General features: G+C 42.5%; 2 protein-coding genes across 2 annotated transcripts; one reads left to right on the forward strand and one right to left on the reverse strand.

The window, feature by feature from the left end:
- Nucleotides 1-18: 18 nt before the first annotated feature.
- On the reverse strand, nucleotides 19-10,794 carry myef2 (myelin expression factor 2). The gene is made up of 17 exons (XM_086225719.1): nucleotides 10,118-10,794; nucleotides 9,001-9,203; nucleotides 8,218-8,270; nucleotides 7,282-7,289; nucleotides 7,092-7,185; nucleotides 6,287-6,478; nucleotides 6,041-6,194; nucleotides 5,909-5,958; nucleotides 5,764-5,824; nucleotides 4,338-4,439; nucleotides 3,886-3,930; nucleotides 3,695-3,787; nucleotides 3,485-3,580; nucleotides 3,250-3,309; nucleotides 1,282-1,451; nucleotides 525-576; nucleotides 19-404 (listed from the first exon to the last, which is right to left on the reverse strand). The coding sequence occupies exons 1-17, from the start codon at nucleotides 10,342-10,344 to the stop codon at nucleotides 241-243; spliced, it is 1,824 nt and encodes a 607-aa protein (XP_086081845.1). The 5' UTR covers nucleotides 10,345-10,794; the 3' UTR covers nucleotides 19-240.
- Nucleotides 10,795-14,185: 3,391 nt separating this feature from the next.
- Nucleotides 14,186-16,987, forward strand: ctxn2 (cortexin 2). The gene is made up of 2 exons (XM_086225705.1): nucleotides 14,186-14,473; nucleotides 15,330-16,987. The coding sequence occupies exon 2, from the start codon at nucleotides 15,399-15,401 to the stop codon at nucleotides 15,642-15,644; it is 246 nt and encodes an 81-aa protein (XP_086081831.1). The 5' UTR covers nucleotides 14,186-14,473; nucleotides 15,330-15,398; the 3' UTR covers nucleotides 15,645-16,987.
- The last annotated feature ends 177 nt before the right edge of the window (nucleotides 16,988-17,164 follow it).

Here is a 17,164-nt window from a genome sequence, read left to right on the forward strand (position 1 = left end):
GACTTTACAACTACCAAGTTTAAAAATTAAAAAGTTTATTTGTTCAAATAAACCGCCCGACAAATTAAAAAGGGGTTACAAAACAAAAGATAAAAGAGCTATGTAGTATATATATAAACAAAAAATATGAAACAGTGGACACATGGATATATGAAGTAACTGTGTTTTTAAAACAAAACAAGAGATCATTGGCATGAGGGCTGAATATGGAAACGTGTCAGCGCGACTTCTACAAAAACTCTAGGCATTGCGATCGATGCGGACGTCCACCTCTCTGCCATTGATCTTGGTTCCATTCATCATCCGACAGGCTTTCTCGGCACTCTCCGGAGAGTCAAATCTCACTGTCCCACAACCCTTTGACTTTCCATTCTCCATCTTGATCTCAGCGAACATCACCTGGCCTGCATTAGACAAGGATGGTCTGTATGTAAGAATTCTCATGAGGTGCATGCTCTGTCACCTAAGGGTTCTGCTGACACATCAGGAGTTAATACAGTCACGTACACACAAAAGAGACGTACCGCAATGACTGAATTTCTCTTTCAGCTTTTGCCACGTAAGATCGTAGGACAGCTGCAACACAGAAACAGATGCTACAGTTCAAATAGCAGAGCACAAACGCGATCCTTAAATACAGGGACAAGCAGTTCAACGGTCACTTAAAATTTACTATCAAAGCACGTTACACAAATTTACAATAAAATGTGAAGACTATGAGGAGACATTTTCAACTACAGCCCTTCCATACATCTCACTTATGCGTTTATTCTTGTTTCACCACTTCGTTTCCAGACTTTCCTGTGCATTTGGAGAAAATACTCTTATCTACTACTACCTACTCTTGTCCATAGATTCTCTGACGTCAATGCACGATTTAAAAACTAACAGAAATCCATTATACATTTATTGGCGTAGATTTAACTTCTGCTCGCCACAGTTTGATAGAATGTAAACATGAATCAAATAAATCAACATTAACTAGGAGAGATCTCTCAGCTTATCGGGATCAACGCACCCTCTAATGTTCAGGTATTTTTTCATGAAAATTTCTGGAGCTCATCCAAAAAACAAAAACAAAAAAAGGTTCTTGCTGTTAACGCTTTTCCAGGTGCTCGTGGTCATGTGACCCTTGTTGACAGCATTATTAACATTTGAGTATCAACGTAAAGGCACAAACACAGACAGAAATATACTTGTCAATGACAGTCATTGTATCGGTTTGCAGAGAAGCCTGCAATTCTGTTTAAAACAACTCTCTCCAAAATCTCATTCACATACATTTCGCACAAAGATCTGACAGCCGCCTTTAGATCCAGAGCCTCCACCCATGTGGCTCGGCCCCCCACCGCCAAAGCCTCCGAAGCCACGGTTCATATCCATCCCCGACATGCCCATGCGGTCAAAGCTGGAGCCCATCCGGTCCATGGCCATATTGCCCATTCCCCCACCTGCCGTTGAAAATCACCGGGGTAAATAAGAGAGATCAACTCAGGCACCAGCTCTCCTCCAGCCCTCAGACTAATCCTGATGATCTATAGCTGCAATTATGTGTCTAGAATCAAAAGCAGCCACATAAAATTAGCTGCAATTACTTTGATACTTAATTAGTCCTATAATGATCCAGTGGAGTGTGTATGAACACTGTAAAACTCCCATTCACACTGGTATTCCACAGTGGAGCAGCTGTCTGAGTACAGGAGCAGTGCACTCTAGTCACACACAGGATGGGAATTATACTGTTAGTACAAATACATACTTTATGAATGAAAAATGTCACACGTTTGATTAAGGATGAGACTAATGTTAATACTGCTGAGTTGGCAAAATAAATCATTGCTCAATTGCTGTTGACAACATAAATTAACGCACATTCTCTGTTGATGACCTAAATAAGAGCTGCAGATTTGAAAGAAGGGAAAGCAGAAGTGACTGCAGACTACGACGGTGGCTCTCATGTGAGAGCATCGAGCTCGACTCGGACGTCCCAAATTTCAGTCAAACAGCTAAATGTGTTGGTTCAGGAGAGGAACACCATGCTGTAACTGTTATTGTTGTGACAGCAGAGAGGCGTGCAGCTGAGGCGAGCACCACGCACTTTGGAAAATTACCCAAACTTTAGAACGTCACATAGTCAGGCTGATGTTATGTTGTAAAAACTGACACACACAGAGACACTTCCCATCGTGCTTACGTTTATACTTTGCATGTGGGAGAACATATCTGAAAATGCAAACTCCTGACGCTGGTGGGACCAAGAGGATCCACTGTGATCAAATCTGATGTGATAAGTTTAAACAGAAATCTCACCTTCAGACACCTTCTCTGCTGGCTGACATGCTTGTGCTTTGGAAGAGTAAATTTGGGAAAACTACTCCAATGTGTGTCGTCGTATCACTGAGTGATAACAGCTACACGAGCGGTCCCGTCAGGCTAGAGATGTGATTGTGCTTTGAGTTTTTCGAGACAACATTCGTGTTACCTGTTAAATAACCCTTGAAAAACAGCCTTTTAAAAATGTACATTTTTAAGACACAACCATGACCTTAATTTGCGAGTGATCACAAGTAAAGGCCTGGAGTAGACTCTTGAGCGTTCTCTAATGCAGACATTTAAAATGACAGCTTGACTATCTGAACAATAACATTACCCTGTGCGCAGCATTTACTCTTTTTCAGTTTCTGTTTTCCAGGGGAAAATAAACCCAAATGATCCTGTAGCCAAATCTGAGCTGCTTCTTCTTCTTCTACTGCTTGACTTGAAGAATCGAAGGCTTCCTGACCAATAATTCAAACCATGGAGTTTTAGGGGACAGCCTGAGCCATAAACTCCATTAAATATTTCACACCAAGTTGGTAGACATGAATTAACTGCTCATTAATATGTTCAGCAGTAGACAAGTGAATAAAATTTAAAGGCCAACTTTGGATGCCAAACATATTAACTGCACGTGGGTGCATTATGAGAATTTGTTAATGTTTCAGGATGGCACCCCATTAATTTCAGTGCGCACCCGACTTCTAACACCAGAGGGCTTTTACAGGCCTCCTCGTAACACTGCAAGTGGATTCCTTCTCTGTGGGGCTGGCTGGTATTAAGAGTAACACAGGCGCATCATTTCCTAATATCAGTGGTGTTAAAGACACCGGCTGTTCTCCAAGAGAGTAAACTCAAAGAGCCTTCACAACATTTTCATATTTGTGAGATAATGAATTAAATTAGAGACAGTGACGAGACTATTTCATGTACCTAATCCAGTCCCCATGTGCCCCATTCCACCACTGCCCATGCCTCCTCCAAAGCCTCCACCTACAGGAGAGAATTCAAATCCATGCATGTTAGGTTAGAGCAGTTGAAGCACAAACAGTATGTAAGGAGTGCATCTTATAAAATCCAGTCCCAGAAACCCTCTGTGGTGCAAGGCCAATCTGCAGAGACTTTGCTTCTCTAGCATTTACATGTTTGAAGTCACACTATGACTCACCCATTCCTCCGAACGAATCCCCAAACCCTCTATTCATTGGCATATCACTGTGGCCAAAATCGCGATCCATTCCACCCATTCTTGACCGGTACATATCTCCACAAAGAAAAGAAAAGCAGCCTCAGACAAAAGTCATCTGCAGCACAAATGCAATTCTGACAGTCCAACACAGCAGAATCACCCTCTCCCAGGAGCCACAGGTACACTCACCTCCCATCCTGCCAGCAGGGGCCATGTCTCGCCCCCCAAAGCCACCCATTGCCATGTTATCCATGCCCCCAAAGCTCCCACCACCACTCATTCCTGTCAGAAGCAGCCCCAAGTTTAGACATTGCTCTCCTTCCCTTGACAAAACTGCAATAATTCTGACGGAAGGTTAAAAAAAAAAGTAAAAATTCTACCTCCTCCCAGTCTGTTCATTCCACCGTAACCTGGAGCATCCATTCCTACGGCAGAAGAGGTAGTCAGTACCGCCATGAGGATGGCCAAATACTCTATAGACAGCACGAGGCCTCAGCACTGTTACGATACTGAGGATCTAACACTGTTTGACTGAGAGGAATGTGAAGACGATGTTAGGCACTGCCTAAATAGAAGATCTGCTGTGCTTCTCACTGTAGCTGTACTGAGAGTGCTGCAGGCAAAACTAAGCTAAAGCTAAGAGTTGATGGCTGCTGCGAATCACAAGTTCAAATCCTGCTGTGTAATGATGCGTGTGTCTTGACCAGCTTGTGAAGGTGCACTGGATTTGCCTACAGAGAAAGGTTTGCAGGACAACATGTGATTTAAAATCTGCAACGAGCGCAAGCACTTCCTCTCCCACACGACCCAAAATAACGACCAGGTTACTGACCTCCGGGTCCCATGGAGCCCATGCTTCCTCCACTGCTCAGACGGTTGGCATTGATAGGCTGGCCTCCAGGTCCCAGTCCCATGCCAATCCCACCAAGCCCCCCTACACACAACACACACAAGACAGAATGAGAGTTTTAGCAGCTGGTTGACGTACTACGCGAATTTATAAACAGCCTGTTACTCAACTTTCAACAAGGATAGGGATATTTATAGGAATAGATGTTGAGAAGTTTGTACAATTAAGACTAGAGCTGCAAGCTTTACATCAAAAGAAAATTAATAACAAACTAATTTGACAGTCGAGTCATCATTTCAGTTGTTGTTGTTTTTCAAACAAAGATGTAAAACATTTGCTGGTTCCAGACTTTACAGATTTATGCTGGGGTTTTTTTCTTTTGCATTTAAGACAGAAAATTAAGAGTCCTTGGGTTCTGATTGTTAAACATCAATCATGAAAATAACTGACAGATTAATTAATCATGAAAATTATCATTAGTTGCAGCCAAAATTGAGACAACCACTTACTGCATCTGCTGCAAAATTTTTACGGAGCAGAAGATTCACCTGTAATTTTGATGACTAAGGGGAATACTTCTGGATCTTCTTTTTGTGTGGTGAGTTTTTACTTTCACTGCTACCTCCCATTCCACACATGCAGCAGGCACACCTTACTTACTATTCAACTTGCCTGACAGGTACGGCAATAGAGGGTAACCATGTGAAAAGTCCCCCCACCCACCCACCCACCAAGACACTTTGAAGCAACAGAGGCTCTACTAATGTGTTTGCATGAGAACCTGGTCACTATCACCATTGTGTTCCCTCTAAGGCTGACACTGAAAATGTAAACTATGTTTGACAAGCAACGGGCAGCGTGGCTCAGAGGAAGAGTGGCTGTCTAGCAAGTGAAGGGTCGCCGGTTCGATCCTCACTCCCCCGGTGACCACGTCCAAGTGTCCTTGAGCAAGATACTGAACCCCTTATTGCTCCTGATGGCCCTGCAATGGACTGGCGACTCGTCCAGAGTGAACCCCGCCTCTCACCCGATGTCAGCTGAGATAGGCTCAAGCCCCCCCCCCCCTTTATGTGTAAGCAGTGTAGAAAATGGATGGATGGATGTTTGACAAGCAGCAAGTTTACTTTGGATGCAGATAATAACAGTACTAAAAGCAAAAACAACAATCCTCCATTTTAGGTGCTTTTTGTGTTTGATGCAGCATGCTGGCGGGATACTGGATCCAGCAGTTGAGAAAAGTTGCAAAGAATTTCATCATCTTTCCTCTCAATAGTGCATGTATCTGGAAACCATATCCCAGTAGTCAGCAGTGGGTGTCATCCCTTTGACCCTGGCAATGCTGGATGATACTCTGGGCCTTTTATTACAGCTTGATACAGAGCTGACCAGTGAATAATGGCATACTCACGTGGTAACTGGGGGGCTTTTTCTACTTGACGGAAATCATCAGGGGGGACAGATTTCTCATCCTGTAAAGCCACAACAAATATTCTTTTAAGTAAACTTTTACAACATACGTACAGTGTAAAGTGATGTGAATCAAAAGAATGTACCATTTTAACGTGCATTTGTCTGTCAAAAAGCATCTGCCCATTAAACATCGCTGAGTGCAGAGTCAAGGAGATGGAGACTATAAACTTGTAAAGTGTCATTGTACTGGTTTACAGCTGAACCTAAGAGGATACATATGGCCTGCACAGCCTCCAGTGGCTGCTCAAACGTCACTGTTCCCATCCCACGGCTCTTGCCATCCTTATCCTCCTTCACATCTGCTCGTTTCACCACACCGGCCATGCTAAACACCTCTTTTAACTTCTTCCAGCCCACTTTGAAATCAAGCTGGAAGAGAAAAAACAAACATTTTTTTAAGTTGCCATGCATGATGATGATCATAATGCAGATTTTTGAAGAGTTTATTATTCTGTCCTCACATTGGCCACAAACACTGTGTTGCCCAGTCGTCCAGCTTGCAGTGCATGAATGACCTCAGGTGGGATGTTGGGGTTGTTGGCAATGGAGGGTGGGATATTCAGCCCACCGGGACCCATGTCCTGCCCACGACCTCCCTGTTGTCCTCCTCCCATGCGCTGCAGCACCCGACGGGCATGTTCCCCATCAGGGTCCTTGAAACAGAAGGCAGGAGTTTAGTTCTGATTTCATATCATAGCAAAAGTTGAATGAAGACCGGAACGACCTGTCAGTTTAATGAACACCATTCCATTGACACCACTGTAAAACATCTAAATTTTCAGATTAATTATCAGGAAATCTTGCTGTAAATGGTAAATGGTCTCAATTTTATATAGCGTTTTTCTACCTTAGCGGTACTCAAAGCGCTTCACAGTGTCATCTCATTCACCCATTCACACACTGATGGTGGAGGCTACCATGCAAGGTGCCAACCTACTCATCAGGAGCAATTATGGGTTCAGTATCTTGCTCAAGGGCACTTTGACATGGTCACCGGGGTCGGGGATCAAACCAGCAACCCTTTGGTTGCTAGACGGCCACTCCACCCCTGAGCCATGCCGCTGTGACCTTTGTATCTTGGTTTAAGTCCTTTAATGGCAAACAAGCACATTGATAATGTGCACCATTTTATCATTATGAAGTTAGAGACAGGAGAGAAATACTTAAAAACTTCTGCTACCAAGAACATTTTAAAGATGGTGATACTGCAACTTGTAGCTCTTAAGTCAGCATTCTTTCAAGGAGGAGAATTTGTGGTTTCTGTACCTCCTTGATGTTGAGAGGTCTTCCACTCAGGTCATGCTTATTCATAGTTTCGATTGCCTTCTTCACAAACTCTTCATCTTTGAACTCCACCACCCTGTGGAGTCAGGACATAGAGGCATCCTATTAGCACACGCAAGTTTTAAATTCATGTCAGAAAATATGGGTTTGAGAAGGCCTTGCAGCTTCTTACCCACAACCCTAACCAGGGAGGACATCAGAAGAGTTCAAGTACCACACATATGCAAAGCAGAGGGAGTAGAGAAGAAACAGTTAAAGCAAGTCAACATACTTGGATACTTTAACTTTACTGGAGCTACATGATTATACTACTTTCTAATCTGTATTTTGGCCATATTGAGTCCGCTGGCTTCAGCCAGCAGATGTCATGTTCATGTGTACTCCAAGCAAAAGACTAATAACAGAATTATTTCTCACTAAGCAATGTTCACAGTCACTTAAAATAATGATAATAATAATCATCATTATATTTGAATTTTATGAAATATTTACAAAATGGTTGTCCCAGTATCTCTTACGCATTGTAGTTAGATTTTACATGAACACTTGATGTCATAAATTGGACATTAATAACAATATAGAAAATAAACCATGCATTAATAAAACTTTTTAGCACACCATTTAGGATTGACCAGTTTACCAAAGCAATAAAAAAATAGCATAGTACACCTATCTATCTATTATATGCATTTTCACAATTTAAATTAAACACATATGAATAGAAAAAGACTACGGGATCGTGCAAGACTTTTGTCCCTTGGAAGAGAGATTTTGAGGTGTAAAGGTCAATCAATAGACAAATCACACAATCCACATTTCCCTTTGGAAAATGCCCAAACAAGCAAACTTTTACACCAATTGAAATGACAACAACAAAAGCAAAAGTGTACTCTTAGATGAGTTCATTATGCTACTTTTCCAAAATCAACAGGACATCTCCCTTTCAAATGAATAATCAATCATTAGCCAACTATCAGGCAACCCAGAGGATCTCCGGTTCAGTAGCATAGTAAGACCCAAAGGATCATTACCTAAAAGAGCACTTGATTAATGAAAGCCTGCTGAGGGCATTTAAAACCTCGTGCAGCAAGTTGGCCACATCACTTACCCTTGACTTTCCTTCAGCATCCTTAAAGAGCTCCACGTATGTAACCTCACCAACTACATGAGACATACAAAGGAAAAATACCAAAAGAACAAAAGGAATTTAAATCACCACGTCTTCAAGTTGCCGTCGGCCTTGGCAATGCCGCTACAGATGGAGATGTCCCATTAATGATCAACAGTCAGCCCAGACCAACATCCCACCAGATAACACCATGCCTCTCTGAGCAGTGACTGAGACACCCAAAGGCCAAGGCCAGAGAGACACGCAGCTACATTAAAACCTGGGAAATTCAAAAGACTTCAACATTGATCAGATGGTCAACAGATTCCATTCATAGCAGTTCAGTTTTTAGGCTCTCCATTCACCTTTCAGGCCTCTAGAGACCCCCAGAATTCAGAAAAAGGAACATAATAATAGGTTCATTCATATAATCAAGGTTCACCTTGCAACAGATGCAACAAAATCATACAACAGTCAATTCTACAGCAGGTTAAAGCAAGTGACAAAATGTCATCTTCCTTTGCTCACAGACATATCACCCCAAACTAAATTAGTATCCATCCGAAGAAATAAAGAGATTAAAACTCCAGTAATCTAATATCACACTATGCTAGTTCCCCACTATCTGAACAAGGTACATCCAGAGGAAGGTAGGAGCTACGGGACTACTGCTAGAAACAGGATGATCCATCTGGTAACAAAGGAAAAAAGTTCAAGAACATCTGTACAGCAGAGGAGAAAGAAAGGAGAGGGAAACACCGACCCCATCAGGGAGGATGTTACCTTTCTCGCGCATGAGATCTTTAATTGCCTGCCACTTCATGTCATAGGGGATGTTGCTGATGAAAACACGATTCCTGTGAGTGCCCTTCTTTTCTCCACCATGCTTGTCTTTGTAAGGGTGATAGCGGTTTCCTCTTCGACCTCCAGATGACTTCTCTTTACCATCATGCTTTTCTTTAGGTGGCTTGGCTTCCTCAGACTCCCTACAGCATGCAAAGAGTAGCAAGAGAAAAAAACAACAATTCAAATCTGTGCTGTCTCCATGTTTGAAGACTTAACAATAATGATACCAGATGTATATTTGGTACTGATGCTATGAGCCCACCCACCCCCAAATAAATTTGCTTCAAAACCTTTTTTTTAATTGTGCAATTGATTGTAAAGAAAGGAAAACGTGACGAATCGTGTCATAATCGTGAAACAGAAGCCCTGAAAATACGCGGTGCGTATACTTCAACATGAAGTGGTTTCGACCCTTGTTATTAAAAAACGATGTTGTAGACAGACTTAAAGGAAGCGCTAAACTATGAAAATTGGCATGAAGCGAGGTAATTTGGGCATAAGTGCTTTACGTTAGCTCATTCATTCATTCATTCCCAGCCTGAGCTAACTGGGCAGTGTCACGGAGCTACGTGTATCTTAACACATTGACTTGGTGCTACTGGGCTGAGATTAGCAGTAGCGCATGTACTGCCAGCGTACAGCGAAAGGAGTATCAATACTGCGCGATACATTCATTAAAGCCTTAGGTTAAGTGGTTAATTGATGGGACGATCACGCGAGGCTCGCGGGAGCTATAGCTAAACACTATCAGCCCTGGGCTAACTGTTAGCTCGATACGAGAGACCGCTTGTACCACGCTTCGTGTTACAACCAGCGTGACGGTGTATCAACGAGAGCTCACTTAGAAAAAATAACATAACCCCGGTGCCAGTATAGTGTCAATCACAAACTGTATCACACATATCTAATGCAACTTCATGAGGGGCCAATAAAAGCTTTAGTAGGCACCTAGGCTAACAATAGCTACCGCTAGCATGTCAGGGCTCCATTTTAGCTAAGCTTGCTAACGGCTGCACACAGAAGGCGGACAGAATAATGCGTGACATTCACTCACGTTTTCACGCCATTTGGTGTTTCTTGAGCAGTCTCCTCGGTGTCGGACTTGACGGACGCAGTGCATTCCTCTTCCTTCGGTTCTTCTTTACAAGTCTCAACATCTGCCATGTTTGTGAGGTTTGTTTGCCCCGCACAACACAAGATGCCCCTGACGCACTTTGAATCGAGCAGAGGCGATTCCCTATTTGTTCGCGAGATTTTGTAGCTGTTGCCAGGCAACTTCATGGAGTACAGTAGATTAGAATGGGGAGTCAAAAGGGGATTCTCTTGAGCAGCCAAAGTAAACTGGAATAACTCGCAAGACTGTACATAATTCTTCTTTATTAGTAGGATTTTAAGGAGTCAGCAAGCGACTGGAAGCTGCCTGGAGCATCAAATGATATCCATTAACGAATATTGTGTCCCTGAACAGCAGCTAGGCTTTAGCTGGTTCTTGACTCTTTTACAACAACAGACGATTCTCAATATTTCACGTATTCATTGCAAAATATAGAGGCTGCAGATAATAGATGTGATACCTTATCAATCACCACACAGAACCAATCAAGAACGAGTTCAGCCAAATGATAAATTATTGATTGTCAAACTTACACGTGGACGATTAATTAAATTTAGCCGAACTTTAATATTTGCTTAGAATTTCTTTTGGCATGCTTCCAAAACATTTCCGAACTTGACATTTCAATAAAAGTCAAATAAAGTTGGGTGTATCTTCCAAAAAAAAAAAAAGTTCAACACCAATGTTTTGAGTGTGAGGTAAGTATTAGTGTATGAATTCTTTCCAAATATTTGCTCCTATTCCTGACAATGACATCATCCAAATTGAAACTTTCAATTAAAGCAAAATGCTTGCATTTTCTGCAATACTGAGGCGTCTGTGTCCTATACAGGTGTGGTTCAGTTCCCCTCTGACTCAGTATTCCCACTAATAATAATCATATCATCATCATAAGCACGAGAAGAATTTAGAAATGTCATGTGAATCTTGATTTGAAAAACAGACCCCACACCATGGGGGGGGGGGGGGGGCTGGATTACATTTGTGTGTTAGGTTGACCCATTATGTAATGGGGAAGATACCCTTTAACACACTGTTTTTGAATCACTCTGCTACAGAAAGAACTGGTTAGTACATGGACCTGTTTTGATGATTCATCATCTATGGCCAGTCAGATGTTAATCCTTTTTATGGTAATTATTGAGTAGGTCAATGGGATATTATTTTACCCAGAGTTGGAAGTTTCTGTCAAAAATATGAAAATGCAGTGGACACATCAGAAACATACTGAAGATAATCACTTTTTAAATCTCAAGTTGCTTGTCCAACAGACCTGACAAAGACAAACAGAGTTCTCCTCTGTTAATTGTTTTTCTAAGCAAAATGTAGTCAATTATTGCTGGGAATTCTGCAAAGTAGTACAAACCACCCTGGCCCTCTCTTTAAAAACCTCCAACTGCAATAAGAGGTTATTATGCATATGGGAATTTATCCAATCCTCATTTTTTTAATGGAAATTAAACTAATAATGGCTCATGTGAGTCCTAAGGGGATTAATTATTGCTGCCGTCAGGCCAACAGAGATGCTGAATAATGCAATCACTGCATCTGTCTTTATACCCTCCTGTATGTTATGACACTGCAAAACAGGACGTGGTGTTGAGTTATTTACATTAAAAGGGATACTGTGAGAACAGTAAATAAAACCACCATTTTACAGTTCACAATACCAGTTTAGGTCCTTACCTCTTGTCTCGATGAAGGTCTAAGAATCTTTATCCCTGGGTTCGATGGACAGTGGATAATATTCTGATTAGATTTACGTAGCATTGATTGTCTCAGCTCCTCCTGTTAGAGAACAAAAAGAGTTCAAATTCACGAGGTCACTGTGACACTCAAGTTGTTCCAACTGTGTGCTGATACAAAAGTATGGTAAGAGGCAAGCAGTAATATTCATATTCCTCCTAATGTCAGTGTGAAGGGACTTCAGCCGTCGTGCACAACAGTAATGTAATAATTTGATGATGATGATGATGATGATGATGATGATGAGGCAGCACAGTGGTGCAGTGGTCAGCACTGTCCCCTCACAACAAGAAGGTTCCAGCTTCCAGTCCTGTCTCCACCACAGGATCTTTCTGTGTGGAGTCTCCATGTTCTCCTTGTTCCTGTGTGGGTTTTCTCTGGTACTCCAGCTTCCTTCCACAGTCCTATATATATATATATATATATATATATATATATATATATATAGAGAGAGAGAGAGAGAGAGAGAGAGTTTTATACCACTGTATGACTGTGATATGATGTCATCAACATTGTAAAACTAATGACAATCAACCCTCTACACAAGTGGCTCTCAACCTGAAGGTCTTGTCCCTTTAGCAGGGCCCACAAAATCGTTTCTGTCGCTTGTCAAAAAAGACCTATAAAACTATGAAAAGTAGTATAATATAATAATAACTTCAAAAATGTGCTTAATATAAGATTAAAATTGTCTTCTGCTTTATTTTTGTACGTTAACAGGCCCAGCTACCTCAATAACATGAGACTGTATTTTTCATTTATCGTTCCTTATTCCGAAAGTACACCTGTTGACAGTGACAGTGTCGTTATTTGAATAATTTTTAAAAAATAAAACACTAAAGAATATTTGGGCAAAAAATGCGAGGAGCTGATGGAAGCAGGGGTTATGAACACCGTCCTGATTATTCTTGAGGCTTTCAACTCAGAAAGGTTGAAAACCGCTGCTCCAAACTACAGCCTTGATACTACACACGTCCGTGTTTGTAAAATTCCTGACATCGTGCTGCTCCAGCCAACTCATGTTACCAATCAATCAGCTCTTCCTCACTGCTTCAGAAAAGTAGTTGCCAGTGCAAGTACATCACAACTTCTTGTGTGTACAGGCTTCTGTTCTAGAGGAGAAAAAATAATTGACATCCTGTATGTGATGATAGTCTGACTGGGAGGGAGCCGAGTCCAGTTTCAAGGCAAATTAGTTATGTGGTATCAGCCGGATGCATAGACTGAATACTCCTCGACAGCAATCCTGCACTTCAGCCAGTATCTTTTGGCATGTCCATTTCTGGTGATGGTATCAGAAAAAAATACTGATGAACTTCATGATTCTGTTCGTCCTTGGCTTTGAAACCGACATTAAAGGAAACTGAGGTCAAACTGTCACACAAAATGTGAAATGAAAATGTTGAGAGAAGTAACCCTCTCCTGCAAATCAATACTGCCACCCTCTTTATTTCTAATGAAATCGAGCAAAGCACGAATAGGACAGAAAAACAAGTACTTGACTCCTGCTTCTGTTTGAAATACACGGGAGTGAGGTAGTTTACATTCTCCCCGAGAGTTTCCCTGCTGTTTACAACTGAAAAAGAAAAAAGAAAAAAAAAAGAGCTCCCTCTCCCACTTGTAAGCCATGAATTATTGTGCATCACACAGCGATGACCATCTCCCTCACCTTATCCCGTGATCCGACACACTGCACCACCACGATAAAAGCCACGAGCTGATACGAACTTGCACTGCATAACAACGCACCAGATGGCCAGATACTTCAATGCTGCATTTGTTAGCGGGTAATCAGATGACCCTTTCTCCTACACAACCCTGCTTTCTGTTCACCACATCAAAATCAGATGAATTTAAAGCTGAAGTTCCATTCTCATCTGCCTCCTCATGTCCAGGGAAGTTGATGTCAGTCAATCTCATTTTGACCACAGCAAACTCCCTCAATTAAAAGCACACCATCAAAGCAGGCTTGTGGAATAATGCTGTGTTGTACCTTTGCAGCAGTATTGTCTAGCCAGGAGCAGTGAGAGGCAGCATTTCTCCTGCCTGCTAAATCATGATATTCCTGCCACATTTTGATGTAGTCAGTTTGAGCGAAGCCAAATAAGCTTGGCAGTGGAGAGAAGAAGAAAATAGAAGAGGCAGATTGCTTGTTTATGCTGCTGCATCCAGGAATGTTGTGAATGACTGAGGCAGCAGAGCATCTGAGTGAGACTAACAAGTGGTTGCCATGCAGCAGGAGCAAGCGTGCGTGCTTTTAGAGGGAGAGATAGAGAAACAGAATGATAATGAGTAGGAGGCAGCAAGTGAGGGAGCATGAGGAGAGGAGCAGTATCTCCGAGAAGAGACGCATATCACTGCTTGATCCGGCCTCTCCCTTCGATTCCCCTTTCTCTCCTCATCTTTTTGTTTTGATGAGAGACTAGCCGAGCACCTCCGCTATGCTAGTAACGGATGGGCTCATGGATGTATGTCTGGGGTCTCCAAGACAGAGGAGCTCTTTGGGAGATGTGACAGCAACAGGTCTGTGAGAATGGCATGATAATGACGGTGAGACATCTGCCTTTCTTCCTTAAATATCCTCAGTACAGGATCTGTCAATGCAGTCTCTCTCTCTCTCTCTCTCTATCTATCTCCCTCCCTCCCTCGCTCACCGTGCATACTTGTGCAGTGTCCTCTTCATCATTCCCTCTCCTCTGGTGTCTGTCTTTCCCAATTGTCTCTGTTCGCCTGTCCCTGTCTGCATGTACCCTCCCTCTGTCACTCCCTTCCCTCCTCTCAAGCCACCTGCTGCTTGTGTTCATATGACAGATGTGGGAGGAAAACAATGACGGGAGCAGACTTCCACTTTTGTGACAATTTTGTTACGTTGTTTTTCAATTGTTTCCTTGTCTAATGGAATTACACTGTCTGTCAGGCATCTGCTCACATGCAACAGGTAGTGAACCTTTTCTTCCGAACCCAACATACATGCAATGTTTTCATTGTGTTTACTAGCCGGTATGCACTGCGACACACTGTTTTTCTAACCTGATTTAAAGGAATGTAGTATTGGTATAGTGCCCTGCCACTGATGTCCTCCTGTTGTTGTGCCTAAGTCCATCTCCATGTTACCTCTTCTGTTCATGTTTGTACATTTCTGCAAAATTCCCCGAAGGAAAGTGAGAGCACGATCGAAGCCTGTTAGATACCACATTAAGAAGAAGCTATTTATAGTTACTTTAACCCTTCATGATCAGCTCTCTTCTCAATACAAACATTTCTACATTTCCGCTACCATATCTGCACCCTTACTTTTGCTGCCAATGCAGTATTTAATGTGATAATATAGGCTGATTAAATTGATTCTCTCTGCACAAGAGACAAAACAGCCCTAATCTGAAACCATCATATAATCTCTGTCTAGGTAACATGCAGGCTTATAAACGCCTGACCGTATCAGAGGAGAGATGAGGCACCTAGACGTTGGTTTACCATGTTTAGCGTCCACTACAACCACTCCCTTGCTGCCATGAGCGGAAACGACATGATGGCGCACTCTCTGACTCTGGAGCAGAAGACAGCATTTGCCTTTGTGGGGATGCTACTAGTTTTCCTTGGACTGCTGATAGTGAGGTGTTTCAGGATCCTACTGGACCCCTACAGCAGCATGCCCTCCTCCAACTGGGCTGATGGCATCGAGGGCCTGGAGAAAGGGACATTCGAGTATGCCCTCACTTAGCACAGGGACACAGACATCCATCGATGTCCTCACAAACAGAAACCCCTTATAGGCCCACGTGTGTCACTTGAACACTGATACAGTTGCACACACACACACACACACACACACACACACACACACACACACACACACACACGCAAACCTTTCACCTTCACACCTGACACATTAAAACATCTCTGTGTGATGGACCGAACTAAGACACTGAAGTTATGTATGTCCTTCTACGTGTTTCCACTGTTAAACGTCACTGTGGGTGAGTGTACGGAACATGCTGTGTCATATTCTCTGCCCGTCTGCCAGCGCGTGTGCATTTCAGCTCATTAAATGACATGGAAATTGGCTGAAGCTCCCTTTAACCCATATCTACAAGGTGAAAGTCTGTAGACTTGGACACTCATGGGATAGGGTGGGATCATTCAGCTCTAGTTCGAAGACTCAGGGACAAGATTCCTAAAGTGAACTCAGAAGTTGCTGCTCTGCACAAGAGTGTTTGATTGGATACAGGGTATTATGTCAAACCTGGTGCAGTCTATTCAAATCCAACGTGCCCGTGATTCAATGAGATGCTTTTGCGTGTCCTGGTGGTCTTTGAAGTTGTGCAATGAAGGACTACTGAACAAACTGTGATTTACACAGTGTTACTGTTTCGGTATCGTGCAAAAACAACTCTACGTTCGTGCTCCTGCAGTTTTATGATGCTGGTATGTTGTATGTTGCCATGTCTGACTGAACAAGAACTGTTGACTATATTGACAGTATCTGTCTGAGAGGAACAAAGGATTAATGGACTGTCAAGTCTTCTGTCTGTCAAGCATCCTTTCTGATTGTTCGGTGGCTGAAATCACGGAACTTTTTAGAGAAATAAGGATTCCAAACTCTCTCTCTTAGTGCTGCTAGATTTCTAAAGACAAGTCTGCAGAGGAAAAAGGTCACTTGGAAAATAGAGGTGCGATGTTTGTCAGCCCCGTGATTGAACGTCTTCCATCCTCACTCATCCTCACCTGCTCTCTTCCTTCCACACAGAGAAGGACAGGACTGTCTGGACCGAGATTATGTAATATGGCTGACTGTCAAAGTCTTGAGGAGTCCTCTGTATTTCTACGGTCTACAATTTCTCCTTAGTGCTGTGAATCTGCCTTACTGTGACCTTAATTGGGTTTATGTGCCTTCATCTAGAAACATTAGAGCACCTGTTTTTGTGTGTGTGTGTGTGTGTGTGTGTGTGTGTGTGTGTTTGCGTGTGTGCGTGTGTTATTCTTTCCGTGCGTCTGTGTGTGTGAGCGTGTAGCATTTCATAACAACAGCTAGGGTGTCTCCTGACCTGTTGCTTGTTCAGCTGATGGTAGAAATTTCAACTTGATTCTATGATGTGAAATAAATAGAATTTCTTCACTTTAAATGGTCAGGTATCTTCTTTTTGGGGGTGTGGTCTGTTTTAGTTGAATGACAAAGCAAATGTTTTGTCTTCCGGTCGTTCGACATCCCTGCTGTTACATACAGATGGAATGACAGGGTGT

Source organism: Aulostomus chinensis, chromosome 2 (assembly GCF_037954235.1).
Source record: "Aulostomus chinensis isolate RoL2024-O1b breed Wild chromosome 2, RoL_Achi_v1.0, whole genome shotgun sequence".
Lineage (NCBI taxonomy): Eukaryota > Metazoa > Chordata > Actinopteri > Syngnathiformes > Aulostomidae > Aulostomus > Aulostomus chinensis.

Coding starts and splice junctions, on each gene's coding strand:
- myef2 (XM_086225719.1), bottom strand. CDS start 10,344: ATGAAGTTGCCTGGCAACAGCTACAAAATCTCGCGAACAAATAGGGAA. Junction 1,452..3,249: donor GCACATGGGGACTGGATTAG/GTACATGAAATA, acceptor TTTCAACGGCAG/GTGGGGGAATGGGCAATATG. Junction 577..1,281: donor GTCAGATCTTTGTGCGAAAT/GTATGTGAATGA, acceptor TCTGTGTTGCAG/CTGTCCTACGATCTTACGTG.
- ctxn2 (XM_086225705.1), top strand. CDS start 15,399: ATGTTTAGCGTCCACTACAACCACTCCCTTGCTGCCATGAGCGGAAAC.